Source organism: Chiloscyllium plagiosum, unplaced genomic scaffold (genome assembly GCF_037043375.1).
Source record: "Chiloscyllium plagiosum isolate Xiang-an unplaced genomic scaffold, Cpla_swu_hap1 HiC_scaffold_27, whole genome shotgun sequence".
Lineage (NCBI taxonomy): Eukaryota > Metazoa > Chordata > Chondrichthyes > Orectolobiformes > Hemiscylliidae > Chiloscyllium > Chiloscyllium plagiosum.
The window spans coordinates 1,254,628-1,281,348 of NW_028270165.1; the positions used below are offsets into that span (position 1 = coordinate 1,254,628).

The following is a 26,721-nucleotide window of genomic DNA, read 5'->3' on the forward strand; positions in this document are numbered from 1 at the left end:
AAGTAAGTCATCTCCCGATAGAGAGAAGTAACATACTACTGCCTCTGGGGTGAAGAGCATTCTGTGGGCCTGCATAAATAAGTTGTTTGTGGATTGAGGAGTTTCCCCTATCAGGCTTCCGTTTTCTCGAGTTGGCCCGACCTGCAAAAAGGGATGGTGTTCCTGGGCGTCCTTAAAATATTTACCGTCATAACGGGGTTGATCATTTTTAACCGCACGAGGCATGCGTCTGCAGGTAAAATCAAAAAAACATGATAACTCTCACTGATTTCTACTGTCCAGATGGACCATCTGGTCTTTCTGATGTAAGAGTCCATTGCAATAATCAATCTTCATCACGTTCCACACGTCAAAGGCGTCTGGTCCGCACTGGATGACATCTTCTCAGCATGGGTGGTGGATAATCTCTGATCATTCCTGGTCGCATCCATACTTAGTGGCTTTCCCCATCAGGATGTTGTACGTGATCAGAAAGGTGTGGAGATAGGCGATCCCCCACATGTCCCTCCTCTTAGTTCAAGTATCTGTAATAAGATTAACATTAGAACAACAGCAAGATTCAAAACCCAACTGGACAGGGTCCACTCCTTTTGTTGAGATTCCAGGATTCTCTCCTCCTCTTCCCCACTTTTGATTGGTGCGGTCAATCAATTTACAATGGTGCAGGTGGACCCAATCTGAGCGCCCAGCGACTGTGACCGCCGTAGGGGTGGGAAGTAAAACCTGGAAGGGGCCATCCCAACGAGAATGGAGACCTTTGCCAGCCCAGTTCTTGACGAGCGCCAACGAACCAGGCTCTACCCGTGACAAGGCTGAAATCGAAGGAACATCGCTGTAGGCCGCACGCTCCAGGGAGTGAAAGGCACGCATTACGTTAGTTAGAGCAAGAACATAACCAATCATTGCTTCGGTCATGTGGTGGAAGTGGACTGAGAAGGGTGCCAAATCGTTCCAAGGGGTACGGAGGGGGTGACCAGAGAGACTCTCAGCTGGAGTCAGTCGTGTCTTGCCCGCAGACATGGATCGCATCTAGAATAAGGCCACAGGTATTAGCATAACCAGGAGAGGCCATGCTCTGCCACTAATTTGGCAAGTTTAGTCTTGAGTCTGGCTAAAACATTCAACAAGGTCGGCCGCCTGAGGATGATAAGCACCATGCAGTTGCCGACAAATACAAAGCTGGGAACAGAGTTCTCCGTTAATATTACCTACAAAGTTGGTCCATTGACCGAGCTAATGCACGCAAGTATACTGAAGCAGGGAATTATTTCCTTAAACAAAATTTTCACCACAGTCTCAGCAGTAGCATTAGGAGGAGGTTAGGCTTCAATGCACTTCGAAAAGACATCAGCAATAAGCAAAACACATTTATAGCAACTCAACGCATTTCTCCAACTCAATGAAGTCCAGTTGAAGTGTCTCCAAGGGACCCTCCAGCAAGGGAGTTCTCGTAGAGATACTTGAACTAAGAGGTGGGGGATCGCCTACCCATGGACCTGTTTGATCACGTACAACATCCTGATCGGGAAAGCTACTGACTGAGTATCGATGCGATCTGGAACGATCTGAGATTATCCTGATGTCATATGGTGCACCAGATCAGACGCTTTCAACGTGGAGTTGCTTGAACGATGGCGTGAGCTGCCAGAGGAAGTGGTGGGTGCTGGTACGATGACAAGTTAAAAGGCTCCTGGACTGGCATCTGAATACGAAGGGTTCAGTTGGGTCAGGGCCAAGTGATGGCAAATGCAACTGGAGTCATAGAGATGTACAGCACAGAAACAGACCCTTCGGTCCAACTTGTCCTTGCTGACAAGATAGCCAACCCAATTTAGTCCCAGCTGCCAGCATCCGGCCCAGATAGAGGCCAAGTGATGGCAAACGTGACTAGATTAATTTAGGATATCTGGCCAGGTTGGGCCAAAGGGTCTGTTTCCGTGCTGTGTGACTCTAATTGTCTTCAGTGAAAGCAGAAGTGTGGTTGTGAAGGCTGGACTTTCAGAGCATGTTTTGCCCTGACTGGGAGCAGAAGAGTTTGACTGAAGTGTATTGGTGTTAATGCCTTGATGTCTCATTTTGCTCTCACCTTCTCGGGGTCATTAACCATTTTGTGTCTGGTCCTTCCTCAAGAAGCTGCATTGCAGGTTCACCCTGAATTGACACTTTTTTTTTGCTTCCCAAAATCAGACCTGCTCACTCTCAGCAGTATCCCAGTGTTGTGAAAGATATTAACTTTCAGGTGGAGGTATCCAAAATTCAGAGAGATGTTTTTGCTTTTTCTGCCCCTGTAAGATCCTGAATCAGCACCTTAAGGGGAATTAGTTAGAGCTGAGTGAGAACAGAGGGGGAGAGAGAGTGGGATGGTGCTTTCAATTTTGTGGAACAACAAAAGAATATTCCACAGAAAATAGAATTGCTTGTTCTGAATTTCTACCCTGCACTGAAAGTGATGGCTTTTGTAATCTCTTTTTACAGAGTATTTGAAAATCTGAAGACTGAAGTTTCAAAATCAACAGATGAAGGGCTTATGCCCGAAACATTGACTCTCCTGCTCCTCGGATGCTGCCTGACCTGCTGTGCTTTTCCAGCGCCACATTTTTTGACTGACTCTCCAGCGTCTTCAGTCTTCACTTTGATGTCAATGTCTGATAGTCACTCAATCCATCGGGACCGCAACGATTTTTGACTGTGATTTCTGTGAGAGGGATCAACGCTTTTTGGTTCCTGTTTGAGGACGTTTTCAGTATCAGTGGGACTGGACGAGAGCCCCCACTGTTGCAGCGCACTGTGCATGGAGCCGGAAACAGTTATACGGCCTGGAAAGGGGATTTCGCGGCATGGAGGGGCTCTAAACGTGTTTGTGTGCAGCTGAAGCTGTGGCCATGGAGAAACCCGAGGAATCCCGCCCCGTGGAGAAACCGTGGAAGTGTGGCGACTGTGGGAAAGGCTTCCGTGTCCCGTCTGCCCTGGAGACTCATCGGCGCAGTCACACTGGGGAGAGGCCATTCCCCTGCACCGACTGCGGGAAAGTCTTCCGACATTCCTCTTACCTGTTGACCCACCAGCGGGTCCACACGGGGGAGAGGCCCTTCAGCTGCCCAGAGTGCGGGAAGGCCTTCAGCACATCCTCCCACCTGCTGAGCCACCAGCGTGTACACACGGGGGAGAGGCCCTTCAGCTGCCCAGAGTGTGGGAAGGCCTTTACCCAGGCCTCCACCCTGCTGAGGCACAAGCGGGTCCATACGGGGGAAAGGCCTTTCAGCTGTCCCGAGTGCGGGAAGGCCTTCAGCAATTCCTCCACCCTGCTGACCCACCAGCATGTCCACACGGGGGAGAGGCCCTTCAGTTGCCCTGAATGCGGGAAGACCTTTACCCAGGTCTCCAACCTGCTGAGGCACCAGCGTGTCCATACGGGGGAAAGACCTTTCAGTTGCCCTGAATGCGGGAAGGCCTTCAGCGATTCCTCCACCCTGTGGAGTCACCGGCATGTCCACACGGGGGAGATGCCGTTCACCTGCTCTCAGTGTGGGAAGGGCTTCACCTGCTCCTCCAATCTGCGGAGCCACCAGCGTATCCACACGGGGGAGAGGCCCTTCAGCTGCCCCAAGTGCGGGAAGGCCTTCAGCAATTCCTGCGCCCTGTTGAGGCACCAGCATGTCCACACCGGGGAGGGGCCGTTCACCTGCTCTCGATGCGGGAAGGGCTTCACCTGCTCCTCCACCCTGCAGAGCCACCAGCGGATCCACACAGGGGAGAGACCCTTCAGCTGCTCTCAGTGCGGGAAGGCTTTTACCCACGTCTCCTCCCTGATGACCCACCAGCGTATCCACACGGGGGAGAGGCCGTTCACCTGCTCTCAATGCGGGAAGGGCTTCACCTGCTCCTTCAACCTCCAGACCCACCAGCGGGTCCACACTGGGGAGAGGCCCTTTAGCTGCCCAGAGTGCGGGAAGGCCTTTACCCAGGTCTCCACCCTGCTGAGGCACCAGCAGGTCCACACGGGGGAGAGGCCCTTCAGCTGCCCCGAGTGCGGGAAGGCCTTCAGGAATTCCTCCACCCTGCTGGCCCACCAGCGGGTCCACACGGGGGAGAGGCCCTTCAGCTGCCCCGAGTGCAGGAAGGGCTTCAGGTATTCCTCCCACCTGCTGACCCACCGGCGGGTCCACACGGGGGAGAGGCCCTTCAGCTGCCCAGAGTGCGGGAAGGCCTTTACTCAGGTCTCCACCCTGCTGAGGCACCAGCGGATCCACACCGGAGACAGGCCGTTCACTTGTTCTCAGTGCGGGAAGGGCTTCACCTACTCCTCCAACCTCCAGACCCACCAGCGGGTCCACACTGGGGAGAGGCCCTTTAGCTGCCCAGAGTGCGGGAAGGCCTTTACCCAGGTCTCCACCCTGCTGAGGCACCAGCAGGTCCACACGGGGGAGAGGCCCTTCAGCTGCCCCGAGTGCGGGAAGGCCTTCAGGAATTCCTCCACCCTGCTGGCCCACCAGCGGGTCCACACGGGGGAGAGGCCCTTCAGCTGCCCCGAGTGCAGGAAGGGCTTCAGGTATTCCTCCCACCTGCTGACCCACCGGCGGGTCCACACGGGGGAGAGGCCCTTCAGCTGCCCAGAGTGCGGGAAGGCCTTTACTCAGGTCTCCACCCTGCTGAGGCACCAGCGGATCCACACCGGAGAGAGGCCGTTCACTTGTTCTCAGTGCGGGAAGGGCTTCACCTACTCCTCCAACCTGCGGAAACACCAGCGAGTTCACGTGCCATCACAGGGGGATTGAAGAAGTGACGGCCGAGAGCCATTATCGATTGGACTATCAACCCGGTTCTGGGGACTCCCGGGTTTGAATCCCCCCACGACAGATGGCAGAATTGGCATTCGGTCAGAAATGTGGAGTTCGGAATCTAACGATGAGACTGTTTCAGGGAGGGGGTGGTGCGGGAGAAAGCCCCCATCTGATTCACACTCTCCCTTGTTAGGGAAGGGAACCACCATTGTGGGAAAGGATTCACTCAGTCGTTCCAGCTGCATCCTTTACCCGGTCTGCCCTACACGTGACTCCAGACCCACAGCAGTCTGGTTGACACTACACTGCCCCTTCCTGGCAAATGAGCGGGGAGAAACTTACTTGGAGACAAGGTATGGGTTGAAATTGCTGATGAGGCAATACTTCCTCCGGGTTACGGTTTTACCAAGGATCCGATTACAAAGGAACAACTTGGTGCTGGCCAATAGTCAAGACAGTGACGGGGGGTGGGACAGGGGAGGTGTGGTGTGTGCACTTTGACCTTGAGGTGCTCAAAAAGCAACTGCTGTTTCTTTGCCTTTTTGCTGGGGGGGATCTGAAGCTGTAACAAAGTTGGGTTGCAATAAAGGTTACCTGAACTTACCACTGGGCTCAGACTCTCATTGAAAGCTTTGAGCTCCAAGAGGTTTTTGTTTTAAAGCTGCTCATTTCTTTCAGTCTCCTGCACTAAGTTTAGAACATAGAACAAAGAACATAGAACAATACAGCGCACAACAGGCCCTTCAACCCTCGATATTACGCAACCTGTGAACTATTCTCAGCTCGTTCCCTGACACTATCCCAAAATCAACCATGCGCTTACCTAAGGATTGTTTAAATCTCCCTAATGTGGCTGAGTTGACTACCTTAGCAGGTAGGGCATTCCACGCCCTTACCACTCTCTGCATAAAGAACTTGCCTCTGACATCTGTCTTAAATCTATCACCCTTCAATTTGTAGTTATAGCTGACGTCACTATCCTAGGAAAGAGTCTATCACTGTCTACCCTATCTAATCCTCTGATCATCTTATATGTCTCTATCAAATCACCTCTTAGCCTCCATCTTTCCAATGAGAACGGACCCAAGTCTCTCAGCCTTTCCTCATAAGACTCTCCCTCCAGACCAGGCAACAACCTGGTAAATCTCTTCTGCACCGTTTCCAATGCTTCCCACATCCTTCCTGAAATATGGGGGCCAGAACGATACACAATATTCCAAGCGTTTTGTATAGTTGCAGCGTGATATTGCGGTTCCCCGGAACTCAATCCCTCTACGAACGAAACCTAACACACTGTATGCCTTCTTCACAGCACTATCCATCTGAGTGGCAACTTTCAGGGATCTATGCACATGGACTCCAAGATCACTGGCTTCCTGTTATTCTTTCCAAAGTGAATCACCTCACATTTAGCTGCATTGAACACCATTTGCCACCTCTCAGCCCAATTCTGCTAATCCATCCACCTCTGCCTGCACCTAAGTAATTTTAAAAATGACAAACCGCAGTAGTCCCAAAACAGATCCTTGTGGCACACCACTAGTAACCGGACTCCAGGCTGAATATTTTCCATAAACCACCACTCGCTGCCTTCTTTCAGAATGCCAGTTTCTAATCCAAACTGCTAAATCACCCTCAATCCCATGCCTCTGCATTTTCTCCAACAGCCTACCATGTGGAACCTTTACTGAGGTCCATGTACACCACGTCAACTGCCCTATCCTCATCTACATGCTTGGTCACCTTCTCAAAAAACTCAATAAGGTTTGTGAGACATGATCTGCCCTTGATGAAACCATGTTGACTATCTGAAATCAAATTGTTGCTTGCTAGATGATTATAAATCCTATCTCTAATATTCCTTTTCAAAAGCTTTCCTTCAACAGAAGTAAGGCTCACTAAACCTGTAGACAATGACGACTCAAATATTAAAACCAAAGGCTCTGCTATCTCCTCCCTCGCTTCCCAGAGAATCCTTGGATAAATCCCATCGGGCCCAGGGCACTTGTCTACTTTCACTCCTTCTAGAATTGATAACACCTGTGTGCAACTAACCTTGATCCTTTCGAGTCTAATGTCTCGTACCTCATTCTTCTCCTCTACAATATTCTCCTTTTCCTGAGTGAAGACCGATGAGAGATATTCAATAACACCTCTCCAATCTCCACAGGGCCCACACTCAACTTCCCACTTCTGTCTTTGATTAGCCCTATTCCTACCCTAATCATCCTTTTATTCCTCACATACCTATAGAAAGCTTTAGGTTCTCCTTTATTCTATTTGGTAACGACTGCTCATGTCCTCTCTTTGCTCTTAACTCTCTCTTTAAATCCTTCTTAGCTAATCTGTAACTCTCCATCGCCTCATCTGAACCATCTTGCCTCATCAACACATAAGCCTCCTTCTTCTTTGTAACAAGAGATGCAATTTCTGTTGTAAACCCCGGTACCCTTACCTTATCACTTCCTGCCTGACAGGGACATACCTAACAAGGACACACAATATCTGTTCCTTAAACCAGCTCCACATTTCAATTGTTCCCATTCCCTGCATTTTGCTACCCTATTCTATGCAGCCTAAGTTTTGCCTAATTGCATTATACTTGCCCTTGCCCTATCGATAACTCTTGACCTGTGGCATGTTTCTATCCCTTTACATCGCTAAATGAAACCTAACTGAATTATGGTCACTCTCTTCAAAGTGCTCACCTTCCACTAAATCAAACACCTGGCCTGGTTCATTACCAAGCACCAGATCCAGTGTGACCTCCCCTCCTGTTGGCCCTTCGACATACTGTGTCAGAAAGCCCTCCTGCACACACTGGACAAAAACTGATCCATATGACGTACTAGAATGAAAGCATTTCCAGTCAATGTTGGGGAAGTTAAAGTCCCCCATAATGACCACCCTGTTCCTTTCACTCTTACCCAGAATAATTTTGCTAATCCCCTCTTCCATCTCCCTGGAACTCTGCGGAGGCCTATAAAAAAACTGCAAGCAGTGTGACCTCTCCTCTCCTGTTTCTAACCTCAGCCCACATTACCTCAGTAGAAGAGTCCTCATCAAAAGTTCTGTCAGCCACCATTATACTATCTTTGACTAACAAGGCCACGCCTCTCCCTCTTTTACCGCCTTGGCTGTTCTTAATGAAAGATCAACACCCTGGAACCTGCAACATCCATTCCTCACCCTGCTCTCTCCATGTCTCCGAAATGGCCACAACATCCAAGTCCCAGGTACCTATCCGTGCTGCAAGCTCACCGATCTTATTGCGGATACTCTGGCATTGAAGTAGACACACTTCAAATCACTTCACTGTCTGCCAGCACATTCCTGTGACCCTGAAATCCTGTCCCTGTCCTTCCTACTCTCATCCTCCTGTGCATTGCAGCTGCACCCCCCTGCTGAGCTAGTTTAAACCCACCCGAATAGCACCAGCAAATTTCCTACCCAGGATATTAGTACCCCTCTGGTTCAAGTGAAGACTGTCCTGTTTGTACAAGTCCCACCTTCCCCAATTATCCAAAAACCTGAAACCCTCCCTCCTGCACCATCCTTGCAGCCAGGTGTTCAGCTGATATATCTCCCTATTCCTTGCCTTGCTATCACGTGGCACGGGTAACAAACCAGAGATAACCACTCTGTTTGTTCTAGCCCTCAGCTTCCACCCTGCTCCCTGAAATCCTGCCTTACATTCCTATCCCTCTTTCTGTGGGAGATTAGAAATGTTGTTTTTGCAGATGGGTGATGGGATGTAGTAGGGGGAAGGGAAGCGGAATTCTTGTAATATGTAGCATACATAAGGCTACGACTTTAATGAATATGGAGGGTCTTTTAAAGAAAATAGTTTTAAGCGAGGAAATAACTTTAAAATGTTGTAGTGGACCACAAGAAGAAGCAGCAGGGGTATTTCACAATAAAGCTGAAGTAAAGTGATTCCACAATAAAGTGATTCCGCAACTTGTAAACTGAATAAGAAAGCGAACAGGCTCTGTTTTGGCACGCATTTCTGCTTGATTGCAGAAGCGTCCAGTACTTAGAAGACTGTAATAAATTGTTCTTGTTTCCAAGGCTTTGTCTCAGGCTGATTGATTTGTGAGTGAGTTCTGTTTCTCACAATTGGGGGCCTCGTTCTGGGATCCAAGACTCAGACCGCTCGACACTCTTGGGATGACCGTGGAGGTGCACCTCGCCGATTTCGGTGATCTTCGACTCCCTTGCTTGTCGTTCACGGTTTGGGCGAGTACGATCCGGACAGGGAGACCCTGGAAACAAGGCGGGCAGACGTGGCGGGTTAGGTCGGGCAGCTCTTGTGCACAGGACCCGGGTAGGGAAAGGTCTTAAAGGATATATCCGGGCGACCGGGGGCAGCGGTATTTACTGCAAGAATTGCTGCGGGAAGGGGCGCACCGAAATGACCAGGTAACTCTGTGCACAGACCAAGGTCAGAAGAGAGACCTTTTATGTCTTTCCTTGGTGGTCGGGACATATAAAAGTATGGGGAATTGGCAATATATAAAATGGAAAACAGCCAGTGTCAGAAGGGCTGGTAGTTGAAGGGCGACTGAGGATGCCCTTCATAACTAACTTATGACCAGACATCCAGATGAATATTCAAAAGCTAGAGGAGTTGTTGCGGAAAGCTCAAAGTGTCTGTGAGACACGGTGTCTGTGTGTGTGAGAGAGAGAGAAAGAGCTGTCCAGCAACTAGAAATTTTAACCCGTTGTGATTTGGTTTGAATGCATATTTGTTTGTTGGTGATTGAATGTTTCTGCTTTGTTCCCTGGAGCTTGAGATCCGGGACTGTTTTGAATCTGATTTCTACTATGGAAATTTTAACATGATTTGTTTTAAGGTTAAGGATTTTACAGATTATGAAATAAAGTGTTAACTCCTGTTCTTTTTACAGGTCATGACTGCCTTACTATCAGTTTCTAACTAATCTCTTTTATCCTTACATAAAAGTGATTTATGGAGAACAGTTGAAGTCTCAAAAAGCATATCGTTAGTCAGATTAATTGGACGAGTAAGGTGTCTAGTCAGGACCCTGAAGGGGGTGTGGAAGAAGGTGACACCGGACCTCATTAAGATTAATTAAATTAGCAACAATGGGAGGCACGGGAAGTTGCCTGGGTAACGATCGATCTGTAAATAACGTTAAAGGGGAATATATTTCACCCGACAGTCCTTTGGGGAGAATGTTGGGAAATTGGGAACACAACTCCCCGACGCGGGGGAAAGATAAGGCTACAATGGTAAACTATTGTTGTTTTGTCTGGACTAGATAAAGTATTAAGGCGCCTGCTTTTTTTTGCCCAAATATGGGTCCAATGAGGATTGGCTATGTCAAGATCTTAATATATATGTCAATCGGAAAGAAGCGTACAGTCAAAAAGAGTCCGATTATGCGGTTTGTTGGATAGGGAGCGCGGGAGTAAAATTATGTCCCATGAATAGGGAGGAATCAGGGAAAGAACAGAAAAAGAATGAACAAGGGAAGCCACAATAGGATCCCTTAACGTGTTTGCCCCCCCCCCCCCCCCCCCCCATATACTACTCCCTGGAACGAGCCTACAGCTCCCAAAGTAGAACCGAGTCCAGACACAGAAATGGGAACGGTCTCTGAACTAAAATATGCAGAACCTGGGGGGCAGAGTCACTCGAGCCACCACGTAAAGCAGGGGCAGAGATAATGGAAAATGTAAAATTATGTCCCTTATGAGAGGTTCCGATTGGGGAAGGTACAATCGGATATGTAAACGCTCCCTTAACTAGCAGTGAAGTTAGGGTCTTTACAAAGGAAATGAAAAGTTTAATAGAGGATCCGGTTGGACGAGCCGAACAATTAGAGCAATTCCTAGGGCCTAATTTATATACCTGGGGAGAACTGATGGCAATTTTAGGAACATTATTTTCAGGGGAAGAACGAGGTATGATTAGGAGAGCAGCTTTATAGCAATGGGAAAAGAGGCACGCAGTTGGGGAAGAAGGGGGCCCAACAGAACAGAAATTCCCAAATGTTGACCCTCATTTGGAAAATAATTACAGAGAAGATAGGGAGTCAATGCGGGATCTATGAGAAATGGGAATATTAGGAATTAAAGAGGCGGCACCAAGATCATAAAACTTTGTTAAGGCCTTTGAAGTACGACAAGAGAAGGATGGAACTACTTCTGCATTTCTTAAAAGGCTCAAGGAGGCCACAAGGAAGTGTTTGGGAATGGATCCCGATAATCAGATAGCACAGGGACTCTTAAAGGTCCAGTTTGTAACAAAATCATGGCCGGACTTACAAAAGAAATTACAGAAATTAGATGGATGGAGTGAAAGACAGATGGAAGAGCTGTTACGAGAGGCACAGAAAGTGTATGTGAAAAGGGAAGACGAGAAGCAGAAACAGAAAGCCAAAATGCTGGTGGAGGCAGTAGAAGAAATAACAAAAAGGAGACTGGGGTCAAGGGATAACAGGAAGGGTAGGGGAGGACACAAAAGACAAGGGTCAGATACCTGGGAAAGGAGGCAACAAACCAGAGATAACCACTCTGTTTGTTCTAGCCCTCAGCTTCCACCCTAGCTCCCTGAAATCCTGCCTTGCATCCCTATTCCTCATTTTTTTTGTGGATAGCACTGCTGCCTCACAGCACCAGAGCCCCAGGTTCAATTCCCTCCCCCTCTACCCGCCGCGTCTGCGTGGATTTCCTCCCACAGTCCAAAGACGTGCGGGTTCGGGTGAATTGGCCAAGCTAAATTGCTCCGTAGTGTTTAGTGACGGGGAATGGGGCTGGGTGTTTTGCTCTTCGGCAGGTCGGTGTGGACTTGTTGGCCTGAAGGGCCTGTTTCCACACTGTAGGGAATCTGATCTAAAGTTCTGGAATTTATATATTGATGAACTGAAACCTGCAACCCATTCTAAAAGATGAGGGACTCAGCAGCGGTCCAGATTTGTTCCAAATATTGCATCGGTTGCATGACACTGTGATGTTTTGCTTTTAATTCTGTGTCTTATGATCCTGCAGCACAGCGACCCACAGAAGGAGCAGCGCTGCAGAAGCTCTTACGCGTCGCCTTGGACGAGGAGGGGGCGGGACCAGGAACAGGGGGCGCGGCCATTCCGAAGCCGGAAGTGTGCCCGAGGCCTGTTTCCTCCGCTGGAGCTTCGGCTGCAGCAAGTAAGGTAAAGCTTTATCAATATTTCCTTTTACAGAGTTTGTATTTAATAACCAGTAATGGCTACTCAATATCATCATAAAGTCCCAAAATGCAATTCATTTCAATCCATAGCAGATAAGCACTCAGAGTTAATTTTCTACGGGATTCAACAGCCTCAGCACTAAAATGGTCTCACAAGGGAACGGCTGTGAATGTTATCACTTGGTGTCCTGTTCACACAGATTCACTGATGCTGAGGCAAACGTTCTGGGACGGGGACGGGGACGGAGGGGAAGGAATGTGGGGCCTGTCCTGTCATAGTGACATTTTACACTCACTTTCCATCTGCTTTTACTGGCGTTTGTGCTGTTTCCCCCTCACTGTGTGTTTAATCCTTGTGCTGTTTGCCCCTCACTGTTTGTTTAATCCTTGTGCTGTTTCCCCCTCACTGTTTGTTTTAATCCTTGTGCTGTTTGCCCCTCACTGTTTGTTTAATCCTTGTGCTGTTTGCCCCTCACTGTTTGTTTTAATCCTTGTGCTGTTTGCCCCTCACTGTTTGTTTAATCCTTGTGCTGTTTCCCCCTCACTGTTTGTTTAATCCTTCTGCTGTTTCCCCCTCACTGTTTGTTTTAATCCTTGTGCTGTTTCCCCCTCACTGTTTGTTTTAATCCTTGTGCTGTTTTCCCCCTCACTGTTTGTTTTAATCCTTGTGCTGTTTCCCCCTCAGTTTGTTTTAATCCTTGTGCTGTTTCCCCCTCACTGTTTGTTTTAATCCTTGTGCTATTTCCCCCTCACTGTTTGTTTTAATCCTTGTGCTGTTTTCCCCCTCACTGTTTGTTTTAATCCTTGTGCTGTTTCCCCCTCAGTTTGTTTTAATCCTTGTGCTGTTTCCTCCTCACTGTTTGTTTTAATCCTTGTGCTGTTTCCCCCTCACTGTTTGTTTAATCCTTGTGCTGTTTGCTCTTTGCTATTACTTGTGCAATTGTTGAGGGTAGTGTGTAAATACTAGTGAAGGAGGTTATGCACCAGCATGTATATGTTCCTCACTCATTGAAGGGGCAGGACCTGTTGAGAATGGTTAGTAAAGCATGTTGTGCACTAAACCTTGTTAACATGGATATGGTTTGTTATTTGGAAAAATAGACTTTATTATTTAAAGTCACAGATGTACAGCACGGAAACAGACCCGTTTGATCCAACCTGTCCATGCCAACCAGATATCCTAAATTGATCTAGTCCCGTTTGCCAACACTTGGCTCATATCCCACTCATCCCTTCCTATTCATAGACCCATCCAGATGCCTTTTAAATGCTGTAATTATACCGGCTTCCACTACTTCCTCTGGCAGTTCATTCCATACGTGCACCACCCTCTGCACGGAAACGATGCCCCTGAGGTACCTTTGTGGTCTCACCCTAAACCTATGCCCTCTAGTTGTGAATCTCACCCCAAAACTGAGGAAAAGACATAAAAACATTGAGCAGCCAGACAAATGCAAAAGCAATCAAATATTGAGCCACATGGGAAAAAAAAAATTATGGCTCTACCCTTTTTGTTCTCCCATAGGAATTTGGACACTTAAAATCTGTCAATGACACCAGTATTGCTACAGTGCATATTGTGTACACTCCTCAATGTCAACAAGCAGGGCATATGTTTGCCGGTGTCACCAAAACATTGGGCATGTTCCTCGCTGTTGGCAGAAAAGGGGCGAGACCTACGTTTGATGGACAAATAAGGAGCACTGGAGGACCGGAGGGAGAATTGTCCTCCTGCCATTTGGAATTCCCCGATTGGTGAATGTGGAAGTTGGACTATGAGGGTGTGCTGGGGGCAGGGTATTGAAGTGGGGATTGGTGGAGACAGGTCGAGGGTACAATAGACAAGAGGTGCAGGAGTAGGCTATTGTGCCCTTTGAGCCAGCACCACCATTCATTGTGATAATGGCTGATCATCCTCAATCAATATCCTGTTCCTGCCTTATCCCCATAACCTGGACTGGTGAATCGGAGGAAGGAATCTAGTTGGCAGAGAAGAATGGAAGGGGCTGGGAAGTGACTTGGGGGATGGGATGGGAGATTATTTGAAATTGGAGAACTGTGTTGAGTCCTCCGGGCTGTTGACTGCTCAGACAGAAGATGAGGTTTTGTTCCTCCAATTTGTGGTTTGGTTTGTTGTGGAAGGGAAGTGGGAAGAGGCATTAAAATGGGTGGAGATTGGGAAGTCCGCTCAGCCTCTGCGGACCCGGCTGTGATGCTCAGCAAACCGTTCCCCAAGTTTACGCTCGGTCTCCCCGATGTAGAGAAGACCACAATTGGCAAAGCACAGCAGGTCAAGCAGCATCCGAGAAGTAGGACGTCGAAGTTTTGGGCACAAGCCCTTCATCAAGAATGATGCGTGGATGTTCAGAGGGGCATCAGTGTCCTTCTGTGCCAGTTGTCAGACAGGTGCAGCAGGCAAGAAGCAAGGCAAGTGGTGTATTAGCAAGAGGAATTAAGTTCAGAAGTGGGGATGTCTTCCTGCAGTTAAGGGGTCATTGAATATATTCAAGGCTGAGTTCATCTGATTTTTACGTGAATGTTTATGGGGAAGGCAAGAAAATGGTTTTAAGACTAGTATAGGACCGAGTTACAGAGCCACACAGCACAGAAACAGACCCTTCAGTCCAACTAGTCCATGCTGACTATATTCTCAAACTAAACCAGTCCCACCTGCCAGTGTTTTGGCCCATATCCCTCCAAACCTTTCCTATTCATGAACTTATCCAAATGTCTTTTAATCGTCGTTACTGTACCTGCATCCATCACTTCCTTGAGACATTTAGTCCGCATGTGAACCATTCTGTATAAAACAAATTGTGCCCTTCAAGTCTTTTTAAAATCTCTTTCTCCTGTCACCATCAAAATTTGCTCCCTAATCTTGAAACCCCAACCCTAGGGGAAGGACACCCGTCGTTCACCTCATCTCTCCCCTCATGATTTTATAAACCTTGATAAGGTCACATCTCCTCCTCCTATGCGCCAGTGAAAAAGTCCCAGCCCATCCACCTAGATGCAGGTAGATCCATATCCAGTCATGATCGGTTCAATGCTGGTCCCAATTCTCTCTGTGTCCAGGACAGCAAGAGACCACAAGACATAGGAGCAGAAATTAGGCCACCAGGTCTGCTCATTCCATTCAATCGTGGCTGATAAGTTTCTCAGTTACATTCTTCCGCGATAAGCAAAGTGAAAATGGAGGGAGAGTGTGTGGGATGGAGATTTTCAGCTTCCCGGGAATAAGAGAGGAAAGAGTTCACTATAAATTGGAATTTATGGGATTGGCTGATGAACCGAGGAGTGTCAGTTGGAGTTTAATTTAGAGAAATCAGAGATTTGCATTTTGGTCAAGCGATCCAGGCAGGACTGACACAGTTAAGGGGAGTGTTGCAGAATAAAGAGACCTTGGAGTGCTGGAGTCTCAGGTGGACAGAGTAGTGAAGGCGGCGTTTGGTTTGCTTTCCTTCATTGTTCATAGCATTGAGTATAGGAGTTGTGAGATCATGTTATACACACTTCCCACTCGAACGTGTTATCTAACTGCTTAACTGTTTTTAGTGAATATAATCCACACCTCCCGCCGCTGCCATAACGTGGTTTGTTTGGAAGCCCTAGCTTTCGGAGTGATTAGATTTATTTTAGATTTTATTACTTACAGTGTGGAAACAGGCCCTTCAGCCCAAACCGACCCTTCGAAGAGCAACCCACCCAGACCCATTCCCCAACATTTACCCCTTCACCTAACACTACAGGCAAATTAGCGTGGCCATTTCACCTAACCTGCACATCTTTGGACTGTGGGAGGAAACCCACGCAGACACTGGGAGAATGTGCAAACTCCACACTGACAGTTGCCCGAGGTGGGAATTGAACCCAGATCTCTGAAGTGCTGCTGCTGCTGCTTCAGGTGGTTGTGGGGAATAAGATCATGATTAGACTATTTATAGCCAACAGAGTCCAGTTAATGGAGATGTGATACATTAAACAATTTAGATTAAATCTTTCATCTTTTAGAATGGGGTTCTGTTCTTTGGTATGTTAATCCCAGAACCTGTTTTCAGTAAGTTTCTCAAGAATGTAATTTAAATGCAGAGCTTTTCTGTCAAAAATGTCAGGCTGACTCGACATTAGGACCCAGACAGAATTCACACCTACTGGTGGGTAGGCTGGGACTTTTTTCACTGGAGCACAGGAGGTTGAAAGGTGAAGGTATTGGGTGCCTCATTAGCAAGTTTGCAGATGACATTCAGATTGATGGAATATCCGATAGTGAAGGGGACTGTCAGACGATACAGCAGAATGTAGATTGGAGAGTTGGGAAGAGAAATGGCAGATGGAGTTCAATCCAGACAAATGTGAGGTGATGCATTTTGGAAGATGCAATTCAAGAGCGAGCTATACAGTAAATGGAAAGGACCTAGGGGAAATTGATGTACAGAGAGATCTGTGTGTTCAGGTCTATTGTTCTCTGAAGGTGGCAACGCATGTCAGTAGAGTGGTCAAGGCAGTATACAACACGCGTTCCATCATCGGACGGATTGAGTAAAAGAGCTGGCAGGTCATGTTAAAGTTATATAAGATTTTGGTTTGGTGCATTTGGAATACTGCGTACAATTCCGGTCGCCAGATTTCCAAAAGGATGTGGATACTTTTGGAGAGAGTGCAGAGGAGGTTCACCAGGATGTTGCCTGTTATGGAGAGTGCGAGCCATAAGGAGAGATTGAGTATATTAGGATTATTTTCATTGGAAATAAGGAGGTTGAGGGGGGGTCCTGATTGAGGCCTAAAAACCATGAGGGGTGTAAACAGGGGTGGATAGTAAGAATTATTTTCCCAGAGGGGAAGACTTAATTACTCAGGGTCACAAGTTCAAAGTGAGAGGGGAAAGGTTTGAGGGAGATATACATGGAAAGTTCTTTACACAGAGGGTGGTGGGCGCCTCGAATGCATCGCCAGTGGAGGCAGTAGGGGTGGGATCGATAGCGTCATTTAAGATGTATCTAGACAGAGACATGAATGGGCAAGGAGCAGAGGGATACAGATCCTTAGAAAATAGGCGGCAGGTTTAGATAGAGTATCTCGATCAGCATAGCCTTGGAGGGCTGAAGGGCCTGTTCCTGTGCTGTAAGGTTCGTTGCTCTCTTTATAGAGGTTTACAAAACTATGAGGGGCGTAGATAAGGTGATTGGCATGTGCCGTTTCAAGATTAGGCTGCAAATTAAGGTGAGAGGAGAAAGATTTAAAAAACACATGAGGAGCACCTTTTTATTTTTACAACAGTGGTTTGTGTGGAATGAATGTCCAGAGGAAATGGTGGATGCAGGTTGAGTAACAATGTTTAAAAGACATTTGGATAAGTACATGAATAGGAAAGGTTCAGAGGAATATGGGCCAAACACAGGCAGGTGGGACTAGTTTAGTTTGTGAATATAGTCAGCATGGACTAGTTGGGCTAAAGGGTCTGTTCTGTGCTGTATGACTCTAACTGTTCTGTACTGGTCTTAAAACCATTTTACTTGCCTTCCCCCATAAACATCCACTTCATGGTTGTTCCAAAATCAGATGAACTCAGCCTTGAATATATTCAATGACCCCCTAACTGCAGGAAGACATCCCTACTTCTGAAATCAATTCCTCTTGCTAATATACCTCTTGCCTTGCTGATTGCTTGCTGCATCCGTCTGACAACTGGCAGTGACTGGTGTGGAAGGACGCTGAGGCCACTTTTTACATCCACACATCATTCCTGAGGAAGGGTTCGTGCCTGAAACGTCAATTCTCCTGCTCCTCTGATGCTGTCTGACCTCCTGTGCTTTTCCAGTGCCACACTTTTCGAGACTCATCTCCAGCATCTGCAGTCCTCACTTTCTCCACATCCCGATATGTCACCGTTTAAATAATGTACCTCTTTTTTGGCAGTTATTTTTGCATAACCGAGGTTATAACTTCACACTGTGGGACTGCATTTGCTGTGCGTTTGCCAATTGAGACACAGACTTGGACCAACGTTTCCCGACTCTGTCCCCTCCCTGGATTCACTCGCTTTCTTTTCAGTTGCTGCAAGTCAACAATTTAACCCCAGAATGAAAAAAATGAAATGGTAAAGACAGTGCCGTACTCAGATAGTGGATAGAGGAAGGAAGTTGCGGTCTGAGGTGAAGCTCGTTCTTCATTTGGAGAGGAGGAGCAGCAGCAGCTTCAGAACCTGATGGTCCATCTTCCGCATTCAGACAATTGGGGAGTTCTGATTGGCAGGAGGACCAGGCTCCTTGTCTGGCTTCTCATTGGTCCATCTGAAGAAGGGTTTGCACTGTTTCTGCAGACAGAGCATGCGCGGCTTTTGCTGAACCAGCAAAGAGTCAGAAGTGCACAGCATGGAAACAGACCCTTCGGTCCAACCCGTCCATGCTGACCAGATATCTCAACCCAATCTAGTCCCGCCCCTCAACACCTGGCCCACATCCCTCCAAACATTTCCTATTCATATACCCATTCAAATGCCTCTTAAATGTTGCATTCGTATCAGCCTCCACCACTTCCTCTGGCAGCTCATTGCATACACGTACCACCCTCTGTGTGAAAAAATTGCCCCGTAGGTCTCTTTTATATCTTTACCCTCTCACCCTAAACCTATGCCCTCTAGTTCTGGACTCCCCAACCCAAGGGAAAAAACTTTGTCTATTTATCTTGTCCATGCCCCTCATAATTTTGTAAACCTTTATAAGGTCACCCCTCAGCCTCTGACACTCCAGGGAAAACAGCCCCAGCCTGTTCAGCCTCTCCCTCTAACTGTACCTCTTATGCTCGCATCCAAATCATTTATGTAAATGACAAAAAGTAGAGGACTGAGCACCGATCCTTGTGGCACTCCACTAGTCGCAGACCTCCAGTCTGAAAAACAACCCTCCACCACCACCCTCTGTCTTCTACCTTTGAGCCAGTTCTGTATCCAAATGGCTCGTTCTCTCTGTATTCCTTGAGATCTCACCTTGCTAATCAGTTTCCCATGGGGAACCTTGTCAAACGCCTTACTGAAGTCCATATAGATCACATTACTGCTCTGCCTTCCTCAATCCTCTTTGTTGCTTCCTCAAAAAACTCAATCAAGTTTGTGAGACATGATTTCCCACACAAAAAGCCATGTTGACTATCCCTAATCAGTCCTTGCCTTTTCAAATACATGTACATCCTGTCCCTCAGGATTCCCTCCAACAATGTGCCCACCACTGACGTCAGGCTCACTGGTCTAAAGTTCCCTGGCTTGTCCTTACCAACCTTCTTAAACAGTGGCGCCACATTAGCCAACCTCCAGTCTTCTGGCACCTCACCTGACATGCGCAGTATGCTGTATGGAGATGCTGTTCCTGATGGATTTAAAGTGTCCAAATGCCACAATTTCTACCCCCCCCCCCAGTCACTTGACATAACCGTGCAGGGTCCTCGCTATTTTTGATGCTCATGTTACCTAGAACCCTCATGATTATATCAATCTCAATGAGGTCACCCCTCAACCTCCTGTGCTCCAGTGAAGAGAGTCTCAGCCTCTCCTTATAACTCAAACCCTCCAGTCCTGGCAACATCCTGGTAAATCTTTACTGAACCCTCTGTAATAGTATTCTTCCTATTACAGGGCCACCAGAAGTGTTCTCAGTACTCTACAAGTGGCTTCACCAACATCCTGTACAACTTCTAAATGATGTCCCAACTCCTTTATTCAATGGTGTGAACAAATAAGGTAAGTGGGCTGAATGCCTTGTGAAGCACCCTTCCAACCAGTGATGCAACTTTCAATGAAGTATGTACCTGAACCCGTCCCCCCCCACCCCCCATTCCCCCAATATCCCTCTGTACAAGTCCTGCCCTTATTTTAGGAAAATGCAATCCCTCACTTTTATCTATACCTCTCTCATACGTACGCTCTCTCTCAGATGTACACACACCCTCTCACCGGCTTCTCCTCCATCACACTCCCTTTACAAAGCATGTGCACACACACACACGCGTGCACACATATAACGATGGCGTGCATTTGCAGAATAATATTTACAGATATATTCAATTTTGCACAAAAAGTGCACAACATGCAGGTAGTCAGTCCATATAATATTTTATAAATTCCTAGTTTGGAAATAGAACCAGTCTGATTTAAGATTGGGATACTGACACACCTTTCATGCATTGTCTGGGCTGAGCTGTCACCTGTTTTTAAAAAAAAAACCTTAAGTGATCTTGAGAATACGACTTAATAATAGTTCTGCGATGTACACATTAATGAAATAAAACCTGCAACCCATTCTAAAAGATGAAAGACTTAACAGTAATCTACATTTGTCAATATATCATATCAGTTGCATGACACTGATCTTTTGCTCTTAACTCTGTGTCTTATGATCCTGCTCCACAGCTACCCGATGAAGGAGCAGCACTCTGAAAGCTAGTGCTTCCAAATAAACCTGTTGGACTATAACCCGGTGTTGTGATTTTTAAACCTTGTCCCACCTAGTCCAACAGCAGCACCTCCACCTCCTTTCTAATGAACACAACCCATACTTCCCAGTGCTGCCAGTAAACTGCCGATGAAACGATGCAGTGCCTGCACTCCCAAAAAATTTAAACTTCTAACGAAACCAGCTACTCAGTCACTGCTCCATCTGATACACAATATTGGAAACTTAATACAGGAGGCTGCAAGAAATGAGCAGCTTTAAAACAAAAACCGCTTGGAATTCTAAGCTTTCAATGAGAGTCTGAGTCCGGCAGAACGTTCAGGTAACCTTTATTGTGTCCCAACATTGTTACAGCTTCAGATGCCCCCAGCAAAAAGGCAGAGAAAGAGTAGCTGTTTGTTAGACAGCTCAACAACAGGGGGAGGAGCAAGGGGCAGAGCAAGGCCAACAGCAGGCCCCCGCACTACACCTGCGTTACCTTGCACAGTTTACAAAAGTCCCTTCCCCTTCAGAGACTCCCCACAGTGTGGAAGCAGGCCACTCGGCCCAAAGGCTACACACCGATCCTCCGAAGGGTAACCCACCCACACAATTCCCCTACCCCTATTGCTCAACATTTACCCCTGACTAATGCACCTAACCTGCACAACCCTGTGCACGATATCCCAACCCAATATCGTCCTACCTGCCAGCATGGGGCCCATATCCCTCCAGTTGCCTTTTAAGTGTTGTAATTGTACCAGCCTCCACCACTTCCTCTGGCAGCTCATTCCATACACGTACCACCCTCTAAATTAAAAGGTTGCCTCTAGGTCTCTTTCATATCTTTCCCCTCTCACTGTAAACCTATGCCCTCTAGTTCTGGACTCTTCCACCCCAGGGAAAAGACTTTGTCTGTCTATCTATCCTATCCATGATCCTCATGATTTCATAAACCTCTATAAGGTCAGCCCCCAGCCTCTGACGCTCCAGGGAAAACAGCCCCAGCCTGTTCTGTCTCTCCCTATAGCTCAAATCTTCCAGTCTTTGCAACATCCTCGTAAATCTTTTCTGAACCCTTAAGTTTCACAACATCTTTCTGATAGGAAGGAAACCAGAATTGCACACAATATTCCAACTGTACAGCAGTAACATGACCTCCCAACTCCTGTACTCAATATTCTGACCAAATAAAGGAAAGCATGCAAAACACCATCTTCACTATCCTATCAACATGCGACTCCACTTTCAAGGAGCTATGAACTTGCACTCCAAGGTCTCTTTGTTCAGCAACACCCCCTCGGACCTTTCCATTAAGTGTATAAGTCCTGCTAAGATTTGCTTTCCCAAAATGCAGCACCTCACATTTATCTAAATTAAATTCCATTTGCCACTTCTCAGCCCATTGGCCCATCTGATCAAGATCCCATTGTAATCTGAGGTAACCTCCTTCGCTGTCCACTACACCTTCAATTTTTATTGTCATCAGCAAACTTACTATACCACTTATGCTCACATCCAAAAGGTAGTGGGCCCATTATCTATTTTCAAAGTGGAATTGACAATATATTACATGTATTGACTGCCTGCAGATTGTGCAGTCTTTCAGCAAAGTAGAATGTTTAGGGTACAGGTTTGCTCGCTGAGCTGTAGGTTTGATATCCAGACGTTTCATTACCTGGCTAGGTAATATCATCAGTGGTGACTTCCAAGTGAAGCGAAGCTGTTGTCTCTTACTTTCTATTTATATGTTTGTCCTGGATGGGGTTCCTAGGATTTGTGGTGATATCAAAGTTATGAAGAGAGATACATATTTTGTTTAACCAAATACAATGGTAGTGCAGAGAATTTCAGAAAAGTGCAATAAATATTTACTTTTTACCACTTATTCAACTCATTTAAGAATTTCAAATTGAATCTGAGCTAACTTGAGAGCAAATGGCAACATTCGTTTGTTAATAGACTCACCATAAATTATGAAAGATCACTTTTATCTAAGTCACAATGTTTAATCCCAAATGGAGCAATTAAGTGCAAAGTTACTTTCAACCATTTAATAAAACACTGCAAATTTTATTTCATATGAAAATACATTCATTTTATAATTTGGATAAGATCTTTACAAAGGAAATATACTAAACAAAATAGCTTTCCTGGGTATCAATATTGACAACAGTTATGCAGCTATTATTTGGCAATTGACCAACTAATTGAAATAATTTCAGAATAAATGAGCTGCTTCATTATTATACATTGAGATATTGCATATCTTGGCTCTCACCCAAGTATTCTCCGAAGAAAAAAATGCATCTGGATGGGGACATGAATAGGAAGAATTCAGAGGGATATGGGCCAAATGCTGGCAAATGGGTCACTAGATTAATTTAGGATATCTGGTTGGCCTGGACTGAAGGGTTTGTTTCTGTGTGCTCATTACAGACGCCCCTCTTCTGGAATCCCCATACCAGCTGTTATTTTCATGAAATAATCTGACAATTGTTGACTTCCATCAACCTATTCCATCCAGAGAAATTTCCTCTCTCTGCAAAGTGTGGTTCACGTTGGCAAATTCAATCCTCCTCCGGTCCTCAGGAACGCAATCTATAATGCGCAACGTTCTCAATACCTGTTTAACGTTCAGTGGGGAAACTATTTTCAGTCCAACAGGTAAACAGAATTCCTCCGAAATGTTTTTGGCAAATGCACTGCTCCCACGAGAGCTTCATGGGCCCACAGTTCAAAGCTTTCAACAGCTTTTTTTCTCATTTCCCCGCCTTCCCAAGATGCAGAATTTCTCCCACCAGAAATTGTTTGCCCTGAAAAAAATCCAGCAGGAACATGATTATGGAGCTATCAGTAAAAATGCTTCATTTGGCTCAACCAAGGTTGGAAATGGAAGAACATCTCTGTTCAAAGTTACTGTTCGTTTGCCCTTTCAAAATTCCTTGAATTTAAGGTGTTCCATTGTAGCATTTAATTATGATCCATTAAAAGCAGTATCCAGTCTCATCTGAGTGAGGAACCGACTCAACAAGCAAAATAACTTTTCTCTCTGCTCTTTAGATGTGACAACCTCTCCCTCTCTGTTGATGCAACAGGATTACCAGAGCTGGAAGTACCACTCTCGGAATATAATTGCTGATTGACAGTTTACTTGAACTGCTTAACATAAGGATTTAAAAGCTGCTAGCCCGATCTCGCACAAAAACAAACTGTTCACCCGTGCCTGTGCAGAGGAGAAATTTCACTTGGAATAGATCACAAAATAAGAACTCTTACCAGTCCCACAACTCATGTGTTTCCCACGGACAAAGCTAAACATCACACAACACCAGGTTATAATCCAGCAGGTTTGTTTGGAAGCACTAGCTTTCGGAGCGCCGCTCCTTCATCAGGTAGTTGTGGAGAATGAGATCATGATCACAATTTATATCCAAAGGAGTCTAGGGTCATGGAAATGTGACACATCAAACAATTTTAGATTAAATCCTTCATCTTTGAGAATAGGTTTCTGCTCTTTGGTTTGTTAATCCCAGAACTTCTTTTTTGTTACCTTCTCAAGAATGTCATTCAAATGCAGAGCTTTTCTAACAATAAGTGTGAATTCTGTCTGCGCCCGAATGTTGAGTCAGACTAATATTTTTCTTAGAGAAAAACTCTACATTTAAATTACATTTTTGAGAAGGTAATTTACAGATTAGGGTGTAGAGGTTAGGGTCGATAGGCTGTGCTAAATTACCCATAGTGACCAGGGATGTGAAACTTAGGGTGGATTGGCCCTGGGAAATACGGAGTAAGGGGGTGGGTATGTGTGGGATGCTGTTCAGAGGGCCAGTGTGGAATAGATGGGCTGAATGGCCTGTTTCCACATTGTTGGGATTCTATGACTCCCACCACAAAGGAGCATTTTATCTGCATCTATCCTGTCAAGCCCCTTTCAGAATTCTACTGGTTTCAATAAGATCACTTCTGGTTCAGAGAGGTAGACAGCACAGAAATAGACCCTTTGGTCCAACTCATCCATGGCGACCAGGGTTCCCAAACTAAACTAGCCTCACTTGCCTGCGTTTGGCCAAAATCCCTCTAAACCTTTCTATTCAGGTACCCATCCAAATGTCGTTTAGACTTTGTAAACGTACCTGCATTGACCACATCCTCAGCAAGTTCATTCCACGTGTAAACCGCCCTCTGTCAAAACGTTGCCCTTCGGGTTCCTTTTAAATCTCTCTCCTCTCACTTTAAAGAAATATGCCCCCTAGTCTTGAGCTCCCCAATGCTAAGGAAGAGCCCTTTGCTATTCACCTTACCTCCACTCCTCATGATTTTATCAATCTCAATAATGTCACCCCCCAACCTCCTGTGCTCCAGTGAAAAAAGGCCCAGCCTCTCATTATAACTCAAACCCTCCAGTCCTGGCAACATCCTGGTAAATCTTTACCGAACCCTCTCTAATAGTTTCCTTCCTATTACAGGGCCACCAGAACCATACTCAGTACTCTGAAAGTGGCCTCACCAACATCCTGTACAACCTCAACATGATGTCCCAACTCCTATACTCAATGGGGTGAACAATAAAGGCAAGTGTGCTAAACGCCTTCTTAACCACCCTGTCTCGCAGTGAAGCAACTTTGAAAGAACGGTGTATCTGAACCCCACCATGTCTCTCTCTTACAGCATGACACAGGGCCCTACCATTAACTGTACAAGTCCTGACCTTCCTTGCTTTAGCAAAACGCAAGCCCTTGCTTTTATTCATACCTCACTCATATACACGTGCTCTCTCAGACACGCACACATACACCCCCAACACATTTACAGGCATATACTCCATCACACTCTTATGTGCACTCATGCATAAACTCACATATCACTTTTTGGGCAAATTTGTATTGGCAGAATTATGTTTGCAGATACATTCAATTTTGCTCAAAAAGTGCACAGTCTGCAGACAGTCAATCCATGTAATATTTTATAAATTCCTACTTTGGAAATAGAACCAGTCTGATTCAAAATTGGGACATTGACAGACTCGAACCTCACACCTTTATCGGGGCTGTCTGGGCTGAGTTGTCACTTTTTTTAAAAAAAAACTTAAGTCATCTTGAGAATGTGAATCAAAAGATGTTCTGGGATTTACATATTAATGAACTGAAACCTGCAACGCATTCTAAAAGGTGAAAGACTTAACAGCAATCTTGGTTTGTTCAATATATCCTATCAGTTGCATGACACTGTGATCTTTTGCTATAAAATCTGTGTCTTTTGATCCTGCTCCACAGCTACCCGATGAAGGAGCAGTGCTCCAAAAGCTCACACTTCCAAATAAACCTGTTGGACTATAACCTGGTGTTGTGTGATTTTTAACTTCATCCAGGCGAGTCCACCACCGGCTCCTCCACATCATTTCTAGTGAGCACAGCCCACACCTCCCAATGCTGCCAGTAAACTTTACAACGCCGATGAAATGACACACTATGCACTCCTGAAAAATTCACAATTTCTCATGAAACTGGCTGCTCATTTCCTGATCCATCTGATACGCCACATTGGAAGCTTAGTGCAGGAAGCTGAAAGAAATGAGCAGCTATAAAACAAAAACCTTGGAGCTCAAAGCTTTCAATGAGAGTCTGAGCCGGGGGTAAATTCAGGTAACTTTTATTGACATCCAAGTTTGTTACAGCTTCAAGCCCCCTCAGCAAAAAGGCAAAGAAAAAGTAGCTGCTTTTTAAACAGTTCAAGGTCAAAACGCGCACGCTACCCCACCACCCCCCTACCCACCTCACTTCTTTACTATTGTTCACCACCAAGTTGTCCCTTTGTAATTGGATTCTTGGTACAGCCTTAACCTGGAGGAAGTGTTGCCTCACTCGGCAATTTCAACCCATACCCAGTATCGCACCATCTGCTGCAGTGGGATTCAAACCCGGGAGCCCCTGGAACTGGGTTGATAGTCCAGTCGATACTGGCACTCCGCCATCGTGCCTTAAATCCCCCTGCAATGGTACATGAACTCCCTGGTGCCTCTGGAGGTTGGTAGAGCTGGTGAAGCCCTTCCCGCACAGGGGGCAGCTGAAGGGCCTCTCTCCTGTGTGGATCCCCTGGAGGGTCAGCAGGTTAGAGGCCTGGGTAAATCTCTTCCCGCACCCGGGGCAACTGAAGGGCCTCTACCCCGTGTGGACCCGCTGGTGCCTCAGCAGGGTAGCGGAATCGCTGAAGGCCTTCCTGCACACTGGGCAGCTGAAGGGCGTCTCCCCAGTGTGGATCCGCTGGTGGGTTAGCAGGGTTGAGGAAGTGCTGAAGCCCTTCCCGCAGATGGGACAGGGGA

At 46.5% G+C, this 26,721-nt stretch overlaps 1 protein-coding gene and 1 long non-coding RNA gene across 2 annotated transcripts in view; one reads left to right on the plus strand and one right to left on the minus strand.

Annotated features, from left to right (window-relative positions):
* The window catches only part of LOC148142801 (uncharacterized), a 270,385-nt gene that overhangs the window by 220,152 nt on the left and 23,512 nt on the right, over positions 1-26,721 (minus strand). The gene's annotated exons all lie outside the window — the stretch shown is intronic.
* On the plus strand, positions 224-5,603 carry LOC148142805 (uncharacterized). Its single transcript, XM_087975689.1, has 3 exons — positions 224-235; positions 2,973-3,965; positions 4,218-5,603. Exons 1-3 carry the CDS (start codon positions 224-226, stop codon positions 4,773-4,775), a joined length of 1,563 nt encoding a protein of 520 aa, XP_087831815.1. The 3' UTR covers positions 4,776-5,603.